Genomic DNA, 16,906 nt, shown 5'->3' with positions numbered 1-16,906 from the left:
CATTATATCATTTGTATGTTTTCCAAGGTCAGCACCCCCCCCCAGCTTAGGCACCAACTCAGCATAAATGTGTCCAACCAAACATGCCAGCCAGTAGAAAAGAATCTCATCTCCCTCCTCCCTTCAAGCTACCCTACCCACCAACCTCTTTCTCTCCCCATATCCCTCTTTTTTCCAAGCCCCCTACAGCTGTCTGGAAATCACTTTCACTTCATCAGCTTTTCACCCTCAAGCTAGACTTTTAATCTGCATTCAGAGCCTGCCACATCAAGCTTCACTTACTCCATTCTTTCAGAACCTTACAACCAGGTTCCATCACTTTTTCCAAATGTACACCAAATTTTTCCTTAACTATTCAAATAAAAAAAATACTCATAACTTCATATACCATCACCTATTTTAGATGACAAGTATACAGATCACCCCACGCTCTCCAAACAGACTGTACAGCACTACATGTTACATTTACAAAATATCCCACAAGAATTTTTAAATGAAATATTACCAGAAGTCTCAAAGTCAACCAAAGTATGTCCCATTCCAAAATAAAAATCAAAAATCTGCATCAAAGCACCATGGAACTTTCTGGTACCAGTGATAGTAAAAGTCTAGCTGTGTTTTAGACCACAGCACAATATCCTGAAGCTTGGCTCAGTCTTCCTTTGTTTTCATATGTAAAACTAATGTTTTGCCAAATATCTTTTAAGCATTGTTTCTGTAAAATCTCTTTAAGAAAAAACAACCATGTCGCCACACATGTGTTAATCAGTCCTCCTTATATCAACAAGAAACTGCTGTACAAGATAGCATTTATAAGGATTGGTTTCTACAAACTGGAAGTACAGTGACGAATCCCGCCTTCCTTCACTGTTGTATAATGTACTTTATAAAATTTGCTAGTCCTTTTCTAATGAGTTCAACTGTTTCAAATGCAAACATTGTGTGAAACTTCTTTAGACTCTAAAACTGAACACATAAGAAGCCAAGAACAATTGTACAACAAATGTTTCCTCCTTTGCACCTTCAAATTGGTGCATAAATGTAAAAATTAGTATGTCAACCAATATGTTCTTTCACGAATGTTTAACCATGAGAAGTTTTTTCAAAAGTGTCATTCTGGCCATTGAGCAGTTTGCTGGGTACGTGAAAGCTAATTGCACTCTTTTTCTAGGTGAGTACCACACATATTGGTGCCATGTCTGTCATCTTTGTAGCAACTTTTGCCGAGAAATCATTAAAAATAAGAATTTAATTTCCTTCATGTCACAGAGTAATGCATTTAGGATGCAAAAACCCAAGGGAAAGGTCCAGTATTGGAAGTGAAAATCTTCTAAGCACAAAGGAAGAGCGGGATCTGGGGGTAATTGTATCTCATGATCTTAAGTTGGCCAAATAGGTGGATAAATTGACTATAAAAGCCAGAAAGATGCTTAGCTGCATAGAGAAAAGAATACCCAGCAGAAAAAAGGAGGCGATATTGCCCCTGTATAGGTCCCTGGTGAGACCTTGCTTGGAATACTGTGTACAGTTCTGGAGACCGTACCTTCAAAAGGATAGAGACAGGATGGAGTCAAGCCAGAGGGAGGCTGCTAAAATGGTCAGTGGTCTTCATTCTAAAGCATATGGGGATAAATTTAAAGATCTAAATATGCATACACTAGAGAGAAGGCGAGAGAGGGGAAATATGGTAGAGACATTCAAATGTCTCAAAGGTTTCTATGCAAAGGAGGTGTGACCCTCTTTCAATGGAAAGGAGACTCTAGAACAATGGGTCAAACGATGAGGTTGAAAGGGGGGGGTATTATACTCAGGACTAATCTTAAGAAATAATTAATTACAGAGAGGGTGGTAGATGCATGGAATGGCCTCCCAGTGGCGGTGGTAAAGACAAAAACAGTATCTGAATTCAAGAAAGCATAGGATAAATACAGGAGATCTCTAAGGAAGAGATGAGAATTTATAATGGTGTATGTGAAAGGGCGCTGGAGTGTTGTGTGAATAAAACTGAACTAAGACTTCATGCATCGATATTTAATAGGTTGATACTTATAAAGATAATTGTCGATATTTAAGAACATAAGAAAATGCCATACTGGGTCAGACCAAGGGTCCATCAAGCCCAGCATCCTGTTTCCAACAGTGACCAATCCAGGTCATAAGAACCTAGCAAGTACCCAAAAACTGTCTCTTCCATGTAACCATTGCTAATGGCAGTGGCTATTCTCTAAGTGAACTTAATAGCAGGTAATGGACTTCTCCTCCAAGAACTTATCAATCCTTTTTTAAACACCGCTATACTAACTGCACTAACCACATCCTCTGGCAATAAATTCCAGAGTTTAATTGTGCGTTGAGTAAAAAAGAACTTTCTCTGATTAGTTTTAAATGTGCCCCATGCTAACTTCATGGAGTGCCCCCTAGTCTTTCTACTATCCAAAAGAGTAAATAACCGATTTACATCTACCCGTTCTAGACCTCTCATAATTTTAAACATCTCTATCATATCCCCCCTCAGCCATCTCTTCTCCAAGCTGAAAAGTCTTAACCTCTTTAGTCTTTCCTCATAGGGGAGCTGTTCCATTCCCCTTATCATTTTGGTAGCCCTTCTCTCTACCTTCTCCATCGCAATTATATCTTTTTTGAGATGCAGCGACCAGAATTGTACACAGTATTCAAGGTGCGGTCTCACCATGGAGCGATACAGAGGCATTATGACATTTTCCGTTTTATTCACCATTCCCTTTCTAATAATTCCCAACATTCTGTTTGCTTTTTTGACTGCCGCAGCACACTGAACTGACTATTTCAATGTGTTATCCACTATGACGCCTAGATCTCTTTCTTGGGTTGTAGCACCTAATATGGAACCCAACATTGTGTAATTATAACATGGGTTATTTTTCCCTATATGCATCACCTTGCACTTATCCACATTAAATTTCATCTGCCATTTGGATGCCCAATTTTCCAGTCTCACAAGGTCTTCCTGCAATTTATCACAATCTGCTTTTGATTTAACTACTGTGAACAATTTTGTCTCATCTGTAAATTTGATTATCTCACTCGTCGTATTTCTTTCCAGATCATTTATAAATATATTGAAAAGTAAGGGTCCCAATACAGATCCCTGAGGCACTCCACTGTCCACTCTCTTCCACTGAGAAAATTGTCCATTTAATCCTACTCTCTGTTTCCTGTCTTTTAGCCAGTTTGCAATCCACGAAAGGACATCACCACCTATCCCATGACTTTTTACTTTTCCTAGAAGCCTCTCACGAGGAACTTTGTCAAACGCCTTCTGAAAATCCAAGTATACTACATCTACCGGTTCACCTTTATCCACGTGTTTATTAACTCCTTCAAAAAAGTGAAGCAGATTTGTGAGGCAAGACTTGCCCTGGGTAAAGCCATGCTGACTTTGTTCCATTAAACCATGTCTTTCTATATGTTCTGTGATTTTGATGTTTAGAACACTTTCCACTATTTTTCCTGGCACTGACGTCAGGCTAACCGGTCTGTAGTTTCCCGGATCACCCCTGGAGCCCTTTTTAAATATTGGGGTTACATTTGCTATCCTCCAGTCTTCAGGTACAATGGATGATTTTAATGACAGGTTACAAATTTTTACTAATAGGTCTGAAATTTCATTTTTTAGTTCCTTCAGAACTCTGGGGTTCTGTAAATCACCTGGACCAGAACATCCGGTCCAGGTGATTTACTACTCTTCAGTTTGTCAATCAAGCCTACCACATCTTCTAGGTTCACCGTGATTTGATTCAGTCGATCTGAATCCTTACCCATGAAAACCTTCTCCATTATGGGTACCTCCCCAACACATAGTAAATTCACTAATACATTTAAAGGACGTTAGACACATTCCTACTCCCATAGCAACCTAAAACTTAACTAGGAACTGATCAAAATTGAGATGAAGACAGCAGTCCAGCAGCAAGAGGGGGGCTTCCCAGTCTTTTGCATAGTGTCACATGTATGATTTTTTACCCACCGGTGAGGAAGTTGTACATGTGCATGCGATGCAAAGAGCTCCTGGCTCTCAGAGAACGAGTCCGATCTCTGGAGGCTAGAGTGGCAGACCTGGAGGAGCTGAGGCAGACAGAAAGGTATATAGATGAGACCTTCAGGGACATAGTAGTCAAGCCCCAACTTCAGACTGGCAGCCCTGGTGCTGCCTTGGAGGAAGAAGGTCTCATGATGGGAGAGCACCAACCAGGTGCAGCAGGAAAGGATCCTGTAGCAAGGACCTGCTCTCCAGGTGATGCATTGTCCTTTCGCACTGAGGATATCTCCCCAAGGCCTATTGCCCCGGAGGGAAGGGTTAGGTTGGCCGTCATAGTTGGTGATTCGATTATTAGGAATGTAGATAGCTTGGTGGCTGGTGATGACTGCCTTTTTTGGAGATGACTGCCTTTTTTTGTGAGGGCTAGTTGAAAAGTGTGATTTCATAATAGGGTATGTTGGGGGAGGGTCAGGAAATACGTTAGTCTGTTTAAAAAAAAAAAAAAAAAAAGCCACAGGTCATGTAGCTCAAGAAATGGTTTTGGACTGTTAAAACATTTGCCTCTTGGCATAGTAATACAGTATGTAGTTGTGTTGAGAGATCACTAACGAATACCAATATAACACACAGGGAGGCAGCCAGGTACTGGGCAGATTTGTATTGTTTTCACTTCACTGCAAAGATTTCCAGCGGTGGTTAGATGACAGATTGGGATTCCTCACTCTTTAAACTGTATCACTGCAGTGCTCTATAGCTGAGGATAAATATGGTTGCAGAACAGCTCGAGTAAGTTATCAGCTGTGGTTACGCAGATGTTAAGCAAAGAAGTTTGTGTTCTTTTTAAAACTAAAGAGATTTTAAAAAGGAAGAAAGCATAAGGAGAAAGTTTTGGTTTTTGCAAAAAACAAATCCTGCCCCATCTAAGAAGAGTGGTTTCTTGGTCAATGTATTGTTGGATTATTTTAACCCTGTACCTCACTTTGGACACTTTTGTAGAATGGCAAGTAGTGAAATATTTTTAAATGCCTCCAGAAATTCAAAACATGTTTCCTGTAACAGTGACAGTAAGTTTTCAAGTGCTTTGTCAAGTGCCTTATCATAGTGTGGACTCAATATTTGAAAACTGTTTTACTCTTTTCAGGTGGGTCTGTTTTCAATCCTGACATGTCATTATGGATTAAGGAAGTGGATGCACCAGACTCCAGCGATAGCGATGACCATGATTTGGATGGAAGGGAAAGTATTCACAGCCCCACCACAGGTGATGTGCAGATGAACAGGGACCCAGTTCCTCCTCTTTTGGGAGTATGTAAAAATATGTATAAACTGGGGCTGGAGATAATGCAGTCTCCATGATCACACAATGATTCCATCTAGTGGCCAGACTCATGGTGTGTGTTGAAAATGGGAAAAGCCCTGAATGGTTGTAAATAAAGCAAGGCTTCCCAAACTGTGGGGCGTGACCACAAATGGAGTCACAAGTGGCTCAGATGATAGCATTCTTTAGGCACCAGCAGCAGCATTAGTAATGAAAGTCTGTATGGGGTCAATGGCCCCACCCTTATATGAGTTTCTGTGGCAACGAGAACCTTTGCATGAGGAAAGGTTGGAGGCCCCTGCAGGATTTATGAGCTTACAATAATGGTTCAGAAGCTCTGTAATGACTTTTATTATAATGCTTACAGATCACAATCAGGCTCGAAACCAGCCATAAAATAGGGGAGAGTTGAATGTGCACGGGTTGGTAGAGATTGGCACTTCTTCTCTCCTCACTCGCCACTGAACCTACCCAAGAAAAGAAATGTTGCCCCTGTCATCAGCCTGCCCTCTTTTCCAACCAGTTATCCTTCACCTTTGTCCAGAGCCCAAAGGAAAATGTTGCTGCTGCCCCTGGCCAAGGGGCTGTTAGAATGGAGGGATCAGAAGCAGGAGGAGTTTGATTAGCTGGCAGGGGCTTTAGGAGGGGGATCAGCTGGAAAGGGTGTTGGGGAGGGGATTGTCTCTGGAGGGAGAATTGCAGAAGACTGACTGGGGGATGTTTGAGGAGCTGGTGGGTTAGGGGGATCAGCTTGGGGATTTGAGGGAAGGAGGGTGAGAGAATGGAGAATGGGATGAGAGCAAGGAGGAAATCAATGGGGGTGTGAGGAGAAGATAATAGGATCACCTGAGAGGGTTATAAGAACGGTTTGGGGGTGAGAGGGGATTAGCTGGAGTGCAGGGACAGTGAGAGCAATGATTGTTGGAGTGGGAATGCTCCCCCTGCTAATTTGTTTTGGTCGCCATCTGGAGTCATGTGAATTTTCAAGTACTCAGCAAAATTAAAAGTGGAGAAGAGAAGCGGTACACATACTGGAGCCATCACAATAGATCCGAGTGTAGCGCATTACTTATAAGGATCCTTTTAAACTTTAAATGAGGCTTCAGTCAATGTGATAGGTGCCAAGCAACACAATTTAGGCAGTGTGCAGAAGTGGAACCGACAACAGTCCCTCAACACAGACTGTGTTTCGTCACTCCAGCTACGTCGGGAAGGACAAGAGCCGAAAGCTAATAAAACCATATAACAAAAAAGTTGGCAAAACTCGGCATCTCTGGATAACGTGCAAGAGTGAAAAAAAAAAAGCTCAGAATACTACACGATGTCACCAGGATCTAACGAATATTAATTAAAAGCTTCAAAAAATCAGGAAAGTCTGCAGGGAAGATAAATAGAAGCTTGGATGTGTAGTATTCTGAACTGTTTTACTCATGCACAGGTTATCCAGAGATGCCAATCTGTGCCAATTTTTTGTTATATAGTTTTATTAGCTTTCAGCTCTTATCCCTCCCGACGCAGCTGGAGTGGCAGGGGACTGACGTTTTTTCCACTTCTACACGACTGCCTATCAAACAATTGCGTTGCTTGGCACCTGTCACTTTGAAGTTTAAGGATCCTTGTACGTAATTGTGCTACACTCGGATCTGTTGTAACTTTCAAGTACTGAAATGGGATCACATTAGCTAAATTTTTGGGAAGCCCTGGAGTAAAGGTCTATGATAACATAGCGCGCACAAAGATCAGTTCCTGCTGGGAGTAGGAGGAAACTGCCAGATCAAAATTGTTCTTTGTGCACCCTCAATTTCTAGTTCCTGTGCTAGTGCTAGCCAATTTAAAAAAAAGAAAAACAGTGACCCAATGGACCTGAGTAACTACAGACCAGTATCAAACCTACCCTTAATTGCAAAACTAATAGAAAAAGCCATACAAAAGCAACTAGAGAACAACAACATACTATATCCTTCACAACATGGGTTTCGAAAACACTATAGCACAGACACACTTCTGCTGGCACTGACAGATAACATTATGAGAGGTTTCGATAACGGCAAACATAACATTCTAGTGATGCTCGACCTGTCAGCAGCCTTTGACACAGTAAATCATGACATACTTTTAAATAGACTAGAAGAAATACCGGTAGGTCTAAACAACAAAACAATCAACTGGTTTAGATCATATCTCAGTAACAGATATTATCAAGTACAAATTAAAGACACAACATCAAAAAGAATAAACCTTCAAACAGGAGTACCACAAGGATCTGCCCTTTCAGCCACACTTTTCAACATATACCTGCTACCACTATGCCACCTACTAGCTGGTCTAGGAATCACACACTATATATACGCTGACGATATACAATTAATTCTACCCATTGTCGACACAATTGAGAAAACTTTAAGCATTGCCAACATGTATCTAGATATCATCAAACAGCTGCTAAACCAAATGGAATTAATAATCAATATAGAGAAAACAGAATTCCTACACTTAGAATGAAAAAATACGGAAATTAAACAAAGCCCAATCACACTCAAAAACAACCAACAAATACTACTTGCAGAAAAAGTACAGAACCTAGGAGTAATAATTGACACTGAACTAAGCTTAAAACAACACATATCTCTGAAAGTAAAGGAAGGATACGCCAAACTCCTGGTCCTCAGAAGACTAAAACCACTCCTAACAACTGCTAACTTTCGATCAGTGCTACAAGCGTTGATATCTGCAAGCACTGATTATTGTAATGCACTTCTACTAGGCCTACCATACACCTCACTAAGACCACTGCAAGTTTTGCAAAACACAGCAGCAAGAGTTTTAACCGGCAAAAACAAAAGAGAACATATCACGGAAACACTGATTGAACTACACTGGCTTCCGATCGAACAAAGAATCCATTACAAAACATTGTGCACCATACATAAATTAATACATAATGAAAACGCAGACTGGTTAAATACAGCCCTCCGAGTACATGTCCCTAACAGAAACCTAAGGTCAGCAAACAAAGCCCTCCTGACAATACCATCAGTCAAAACAGCAAGACTAACACAAGTAAGAGAGAGGGCATATCATTGGCACGACCCATAATATGGAACTCCATGCCCTTGGATTTAAGACTACAAAAAGACAGCAAAACCTTTAGAAAAAGCTTGAAAACCTGGCTATTTAAACAAGCCTTCCAGCAAGAGAAGGGAGAATAGAAGCCAGGGATGGGCAAAGCACGAACAATTAAACAACCATACACACTGCAGAAATTCACTAAGTGTGTAGTTTTTTAAGATATAGCACACCATTATTAATGGATAAGTTACATTTGTAAAATCAGCTCTGTAATTAAAACTGAGAATGAAAGACATGGACATGATTAATTATATTTACAACTAACTTTGATAACAAACTATGTTACAGGACCTTATGGCACCTATGTAAATGTACAAATGGTAGTATCACTACTTGTATATGCCTTAATGTAAACCGTTGTGATGGTCCCCACCAAACGACGGTATAGAAAAGACTTAAAATAAAAATAAATAAATAGTGGAGAGCAGATGACTAAGGTAGCCCACTCCCTGCTTTTCTGGTTTTTTTTTTTTTTTTTTCTCTCCCTATTCCCAGCATTTCCCTATCTCTTCCTCCTCCAAACCTAGTATTTATTTAGTTATAATTATATCTTGCCCCTCCATATGTGTGCTCCATGTGAGTTAGTCATTAGATTATCTAAAAGGGCGATCCAGGAAACTGTAGACCAGTGAGCCTGACTTCAGTGCCAGGAAAAATAGTGGAAACTATTCTAAAGATCAAAATCCCAGAGCATATAGAAAGACATGCTTTAAAGGAACACAGCATGGATTTATCCAAGGGAAGTCTTGCCTCAGAAATTGGCTTCATTTTTTTTGAAAGGGTTACTAAACGTGGATAAAGGTGACCCAGTAGATGTAGTGAGTTTGGATTTTTGGAAGGCATTTGACAAAGTCTCTCATGAGAGACTTCTAAGAAAATTAAAAGGCCATGGAATAGGAGGTTAAAAGACAGGAAATGGAGAGTAGGATTAAATAGTCAATTTTCTCAGTGGAAAAGGGTAAAAGGTGGAGTGCCTCAGGGATCTGTACTTGGACTGGTGCTTTTCAATAAATTTATAAATGATCTGTAAAGGAATTCGAGTGAGGTAATCAAATTTTCAGATGAAACAAAATTGTTCAGAATAGGTAAATCACAAGCGGATTATGATAAATTGCAGAAGATTGGGCATCCAAATGACAAATGAAATTTAATGTGGACAAGTGCAAGGAGATGCATATAGGGAAAAATAACCCATGCTGTAGTTACACGATGTTAGGTTCCATATTAAGAGTTACCACCCAAGAAAAAGATCTAGGCATCATAGTGGATAATACATTGAAATTGTTGGCTCAGTGTGCTGCAGCAGTCAAATAAAACCAGAATATTAGGAATTATTAGGAAAGGAATGGTGAATAAAATGGAAAATGTCATAATGCCTCTGTATCGCTCCATGGTGAGACCACACCTTAAGTACTATGTACAATTCTGGTCACCGCATCTCGAAAAAGATATAGTTGCACTGGGGAAGGTACAAAGAAGGGCGACCAAAATGATAAATGGGATGGAACAGCTCCGCTATGAGGAAGGCTAAAGAGGTTAGGCTGTTCAACTTGGAGAAGAGACGGCTAAGGGGAGATATGATAGAGGACTTTAAAATCATGAGAGTTGTAGAACGGTTAGATTGAATTGATTATTTACTCTTTTGGATAATACAAGGACTAGGGGCACTCCATGAAGTTAGTAAGTAGCACATTTAAAACTAATCGGAGAAAATTCTTTTTCACTCAGCACACAATTAAGCTCTGGAATTTGTTGCCAGAGGATGTGGTTAGTGTAGTTAGTGTAGCTGGGTTCAAAAAAGGGTTAGATAAGTTCTTGGAGGAGAAGTCCATTAATGGCTATTAATCAAGTTTAGTTAGAGATAGCCATTGCTATTAATTGCATCAGTAGCATGGGATCTTCTTAGTGTTTGGGTAATTGCCAGGTCCTTGTGGCCTGGTTTGGCCTCTGTTGGAAACAGGATGCTGTGCTTGATGGATGCTTGATCTGACCCAGCATGGCAATTTCTTATGTTCTTAAGAAATATTTCCGGATTGTTTCTGAGTCTACCCACTCAAAGTTTCATATAATGATTCCTAGTCTACGGGTTTCTTTCCATTGGAAAAGTTTGATTCCTGTGCACCATTAATTCATTTCAGGTATTTAAAAGTCTATATCATATCTCCCCCATCTCCTCCAGGGTATGCATATTCAGGTTATTCGGTCTCTTATGGCTTTTGATGTATACTCCATACCGTTGTGGTTGCTTTTCCATAAACGGTTTCCATTTTTTTATTTTATTTAACACTTTTATATACCGACCTTCATGAATCCCGACAGTGAGGTTCCAATAATTAGAAAAGTAGTCCAAGTGCCTGTAACTAAAAACTCACCTGAGCTAAAACATTCTAACTTATCCCTATCAATTAAAAAGCAGAATGAAAATACAAACAAAAAACAAACTTTGAAATGTTTGTATGCTAATGCCAGAAGTCTAAGAAGTAAGATGGGAGAATTAGAATGTAGAGCAGTGAATGATGACACAGACTTAATTGGCAGAGACATGGTGGAAAGAGGATAACCAATGGGACAGTGCTATACCGGGGTACAAATTATATCGCAATGACAGAGAGGAGCACCTGGGAGCAGGTGTGGCACTTTATGTCCGGGATGGCATAGAGTCCAACAGGATAAACATCCTGCATGAGACTAAATACAAAATTGAATCTTTATGGGTAGAAATCCCTTGTGTGTCGGGGAAGTCTATAGTGATAGGAGTATACTACCGTCCACCTTGTCAGGATGGTGAGACGGACAGTGAAATGCTAAGAGAAATTAGGGAAGCTAACCAAATTGGTAGTGCGGTAATAATGGGAGACTTCAATTACCCAAACACGAAAAGTGCAGAATAACTTATTGGATCCAAATATTTTATTTGATGGACATTTCAAATGGCAACTCCACTGTCAAGATTGTAGTATAATTCCAAAAGCAGTTAGGGGTCCCCCAACACGGACCCCGTGTTTCGCCCACTGGCTGCGTCGGGAGGGACAGCACCGTATAATCACAAAATCTAAAAATAAAATTTCAACATTTAACATGGATCCTAATACATTAGGGTATACAACCGGCAACATCTTCAATAATTCTAAACATGAAACATACCTTGAGACAATTCAGCAATAGGTGAACAGGGAGTGCAAATGCAATATCTTATCTGTAAACTGTATTTTACCATTCTCAATACAGAGCAAAACCATTTCAAATCTTATACGAAAGCATTGGTTTGCATTATCTCTGGACCGCTTTTTTCACTCATCCCTCCGGTTTACATACTGGAGGTAGAAATTTAAAAGACATGTTGGTTCACACAGTATCAAACCCTGTAATCGTATCTGATACACGTGGCCACAAGCCGTGTGGCCACTGTACAGTATGCCCTTTGACATCCACTATGTCTGAGTTTATTCATCCCACTACTTCTAGGATTTTTACATTTCGAGGTTCATCTGACTGTACTACCATTGGTGTTGTGTATGTGATTTATTGTCCATGCAAGAAACTGTATGTAGGCAAAACGAAACGGATGATTAAGACTCGTATAATAGAACATAGATCAAATATAAAGAATTGCAGGGTAAATGAACCTTTAGTTGAACATTGGATTCAACACCAGCATCAAATATCAGATTTGAAATTTTTTGTTCTGGATGTGGTCCTTCCCCCGTTGCGGGGTGGTAATTACTCTGAGTTATTAATCCAAAGAGAACAGGAATGGATTTATATTCTTGACACAGTGACCCCTAGTGGTCTGAACAGTGATTTAGAGTGGAGTTTCTTCACCTAACTTACCTAGCCTTACCTAACTTACCTGCCGTGATCTGATTGGCTCTTCCGTCCTTGGATTCTGATTGGCTGATAACACTCACGCCAAAATATGGTTCGGCGTTAAAATGCCGGCCCAAAGATATTGCATTTGCACTCCCTGTTCACCTGTTGCTGAATTGTCTCAAGGTATGTTTCATGTTTAGAATTATTGAAGATGTTGCCGGTTGTATACCCTAATGTATTAGGATCCATGTTAAATGTTGAAATTTTATTTTTAGATTTTGTGATTATACGGTGCTGTCCCTCCCGACGCAGACAGTGGGCAAAACACGGGGTCCGTGTTGTGGGACCCCTACCTGCTTTTGGAATTATACTATAATCTTGACAGTGGAGTTGCCATTTGAAATGTCCATCAAATAAAATATTTGGATCCAATAAGTTATTCTGCACTTTTCGTGTTTGGATTATTGATTGAGAGTGCAGTTCCAGCCCGTGTGGTGTTGTAGACTTCAATTACCCCAATATTGACTGGGTAAATGTATCATCGGGACATGCTAGAGAGATAACGTTCGTGGATGGAATAAATGATAGCTTTATGGAGCAATTGGTTCAGGAATCGACTAGAGAGGGAGCAATTTTAGATCTAATTCTCAGTGGAGCACAGGACTTGGTGAGAGAGGTAACAGTGGTGGGGCCACTTGGCAATAGTGATCATAATATGATCAAATTTGATTTAATGACTGGAAGAGGAACAGTGTGCAAATCCAAGGCTCTCATGCTAAACTTTCAAAAGGGAAACTTTGGTAAAATGAGAAAAATTGTTATAAAAAAACTGAAAGGAGCAGCTACAAAAGTAAAAAAAAAATGTCCAAGAGGCATGGTCATTGTTAAAAAATACCATTCTAGAAGCACAGTCTAGATGTATTCCACACATTAAGAAAGGTGGAAAGAAGACAAAACGATTACCAGCATGGTTAAAAGGGGAGGTGAAAGAAGCTATTTTAGCCAAAAGATCTTCATTCAAAAATTGGAAGAAGGATCCAACAGAAGAAAATAGGATAAAGCATAAACGTTGGCAAGTTAAATGTAAGACATTGATAAGACAGGCTAAGAGAGAATTTGAAAAGAAGTTGGCTGTAGAGGTAAAAACTCACAGTAAAAACTTTTTTAAATATATCCGAAGCAGAAAGCCTGTGAGGGAGTCAGTTGGACCGTTAGATGATCGAGGGGTTAAAGGGGCACTTAGAGAAGATAAGGCCATCGCGGAAAGATTAAATTATTTCTTTGCTTCAGTGTTTACTGAAGAGGATGTTGGGGAGGTACCCATAATGGAGAAGATTTTCATGGGTAATGATTCAGAGGACTGAATCAAATCATGGTGAACCTAGAAGATGTGGTAGGCCTGATTGACAAACTGAAAAGTAGTAAATCACCTGGACCGGATGGTATACACCCCAGAGTTCTGAAGGAACTAAAAAATGAAATTTCAGACCTATTAGTAAAAATTTGTAACCTATCATTAAAATCATCCATTGTACCTGAAGACTGGAGGATAGCAAATGTAACCCCAATATTTAAAAAGGGCTCCAGGGGTGATCCGGGAAACTACTGACCAGTTAGCCTGACTTCAGTGCCAGGAAAAATAGTCGAAAGTGTTCTAAACATCAAAATCACAGAACATATAGAAAGACATGGTTTAATGGAACAAAGTCAGCATGGCTTTACCCAGGGCAAGTCTTGCCTCACAAATCTGCTTCACTTTTTTGAAGGAGTTAATAAACATGTGGATAAAGGTGAACCGGCAGATGTAGTATTCTTGGATTTTCAGAAGGCGTTTGACAAAGTTCCTCATGAGAGGCTTCTAGGAAAAGTAAAAAGTCATGGGATAGGTGGCGATGTCTTTTCGTGGATTGCAAACTGGCTAAAAGACAGGAAACAGGATTAAATGGACAATTTTCTCAGTGGAAGAGAGTGGACAGTGGAGTGCCTCAGGGAGCTGTATTTGGACCCTTATTTTCAATATATTTATAAATGATCTGGAAAGAAATACGACGAGTGAGATAATCAGATTTGCAGATGACACAAAATTGTTCAGAGTAGTTAAATCACGAGCAGATTGTGATAAATTGCAGGAAGACTTTGTGAGACTGGAAAATTGGGCATCCAAATGGCAGATGAAATTTAATGTGGATAATTGCAAGGTAATGCATATAGGGAAAAATAACCCATGCTATAATTACACAATGTTGGGTTCCATATTAGGTGCTACAACCCAAGAAAGAGATCTAGGCGTCATAGTGGATAACACATTGAAATCGTCAGTTCAGTGTGCTGCGGCAGTCAAAAAAGCAAACAGAATGTTGGGAATTATTAGAAAGGGAATGGTGAATAAAATGGAAAATGTCATCATGCCTCTGTATCGCTCCATGGTGAGACCGCACCTTGAATACTGTGTACAATTCTGGTCGCCGCATCTCAAAAAAGACGATGGAGAAGGTACAGAGAAGGGCTACCAAAATGATAAATAGAATGGAACAGCTCCCCTATGAAGAAAGACTAAAGAGGTTAGGGCTGTTCAGCTTAGAGAAGAGACGGCTGAGGGGGGATATGATAGAGGTGTTTTAAAATCATGAGAGGTCTAGAACGGGTAGATGTAAATTGGTTATTTACTCTTTTGGATAGTAGAAAGACAAGGGGGCACTCCATGAAGTTAGCATGGGGCACATTTAAAACTAATCGGAGAAAGTTCTTTTTTACTCAACGCACAATTAAACTCTGGAATTTGTTGCCAGAGGATGTGGTTAGTGCAGTTAGTATAGCTGTGTTTAAAAAAGGATTGGATAAGTTCTTGGAGGAGAAATCCATTACCTGCTATTAAGTTCACTTAGAGAATAGCCACTGTCATTAGCAATGGTAACATGGAATAGACTTAGTTTTTGGGTACTTGCCAGGTTCTTATGGCCTGGATTGGCCACTGTTGGAAACAGGATGCTGGGCTTGATGGACCCTTGGTCTGACCCAGTATGGCATTTTCTTATGTTCTTATGTAATAAAATTTATATCAGATTGGTTTACATGTAACAAGGGGTATAACTTAATCAACCATTTAACCAGAGACGAAAGTTACATATAATAAGGAGGTATTAACTTGGGGGCTAGATTAGCCGGAGGCAAAGGACAGCATGACAGAATAAACTAAATAGTGCAATGAAACAAAGAAACAGAGGAATACATATAACGCCTAAATTTGGCGGGGCGCTTAGTCGGGTAGGCGGAGTCCTTCCTGTCTCTCTCTCCTTTTTGATCCTGTCTCTCTCTCCTTTTTGAGATACAGTCTCCAGAACTGAACACATTACTACAGGTGCGGCCTCACCAAAGACCTGTATAAGGGTATTATCACTTCGTTTTTCCTGCTTTTTGTGCCTTTCTGTATGTACCTCATCTCTCTGGCCTTAGCACATTGCTCTGTTGCTTTCAGATCATCAGACATTATCATCCCGAGGTCTCTTTCCTTGTCCGTGCATATTAATCTTTTACCCCCTCCCCTCCCCTCCCCCATCATATACAGCTCCTTTGGAATTCTGTCCCCCAAATGCATGACCCGTTGTGCACTTCTTGGCATTGAATCTCAACTGCAAACCTTTGACCACTCCGAGTTTTCTTAGATTGCTTCTCATTCTCTCTGCTTCTTCAGGTGTATCTACTCTGTGGCAGATCTTAATTTCATCTGTAAAAAGGCAAACTTGTCCTTCTAATCTTTCCGCAATATCGCTCACAAAGATATTGAACAGAACTGGCTCTAGAACCGATCTTTAATGCACTCCATTTATGACTCTTCTCTCTTCAGAGTAGGTTCCATTTACCACTATTCACTATCATCAGTCCATCAACCAATTTGGAATCCATTCCAGCCCCTTGGGATCCACTCCTAGACTTTTCTAAAGTTTTGCTGAAATCCAGGTAAACCATTGTGCTCATCTTTTATCTAATTCTTTAGTCACCTAATCACAAAAAAAATCAATCTGATTCGTTTGGCAGGACCATCCTTTGGTAAAACCATATTGCCGTAGATCCAGCAACCCTGTAGATTGTAGATAGTTGACTATTCTTTCCTTTGACAGAGTCCATTAATTTTCTCACCACCATTGTAAAACTAATAAGCCTATAGTTGGAGCCTCCTTCCTGCTATCACTTTTATGAAACAGGACCACAACTGCCCATCTTAGATCTTGTGGGACCACTCCTGTCTTCAATGATCTATTGAACAGGTCCTTCAGTAGTCACACCAGGATATCGCTGAGCTGCCTTGGTATCCTAAGATGCAACTCATCTAGTTCAATGGCCTTGTCTATTTTTAGTTTTGCTAGTTCCTCCTAAGTACTCTCTTCTGTAAATGGGGTGTTATCTACCCCCCACCCCCATCGATACTCTTGCCAATCAGCAATGGTCCTCCTCCAGGGTCATCTTTAGTGAACACTGGGCTGAAATTTTTTTTAAATATTTTTGCTATTTCTTCAACTTTCTTCATCCATTGCTCCATAGCTAATTTAACTATTACAATATTTATTTATTTATTTTAAATGATTTATGTCCCTCACCCTCCAAAGTGTTCAGAGCGGGTTACAAGTTCACAT

The 16,906-nt window shown here is 40.0% G+C and overlaps 1 protein-coding gene across 10 annotated transcripts in view; it reads left to right on the top strand.

The window, feature by feature from the left end:
- LOC115094350 (zinc finger protein 436-like) overlaps positions 1-16,906 on the top strand; it is a 100,868-nt gene that overhangs the window by 46,382 nt on the left and 37,580 nt on the right. For all 10 annotated transcript variants that reach the window (XR_003857536.1, XR_003857534.1, XR_003857537.1 and 7 more), the window contains one exon: positions 5,160-5,279. Coding sequence is in view for 3 of the 10 variants with exons in the window: in XM_029607318.1 (XP_029463178.1) it covers positions 5,160-5,279 (120 nt within the window). In the remaining 7 variants the exon portion in view is untranslated. The remainder of the gene's footprint in view (positions 1-5,159; positions 5,280-16,906) is intronic.

The sequence above is a fragment of the Rhinatrema bivittatum genome, chromosome 6, assembly GCF_901001135.1.
Source record: "Rhinatrema bivittatum chromosome 6, aRhiBiv1.1, whole genome shotgun sequence".
In the NCBI taxonomy this organism is placed as follows: domain Eukaryota; kingdom Metazoa; phylum Chordata; class Amphibia; order Gymnophiona; family Rhinatrematidae; genus Rhinatrema; species Rhinatrema bivittatum.
Note: the sequence above shows the minus strand (reverse complement) of the source record. Positions and strands in the feature narration are given on the sequence as shown.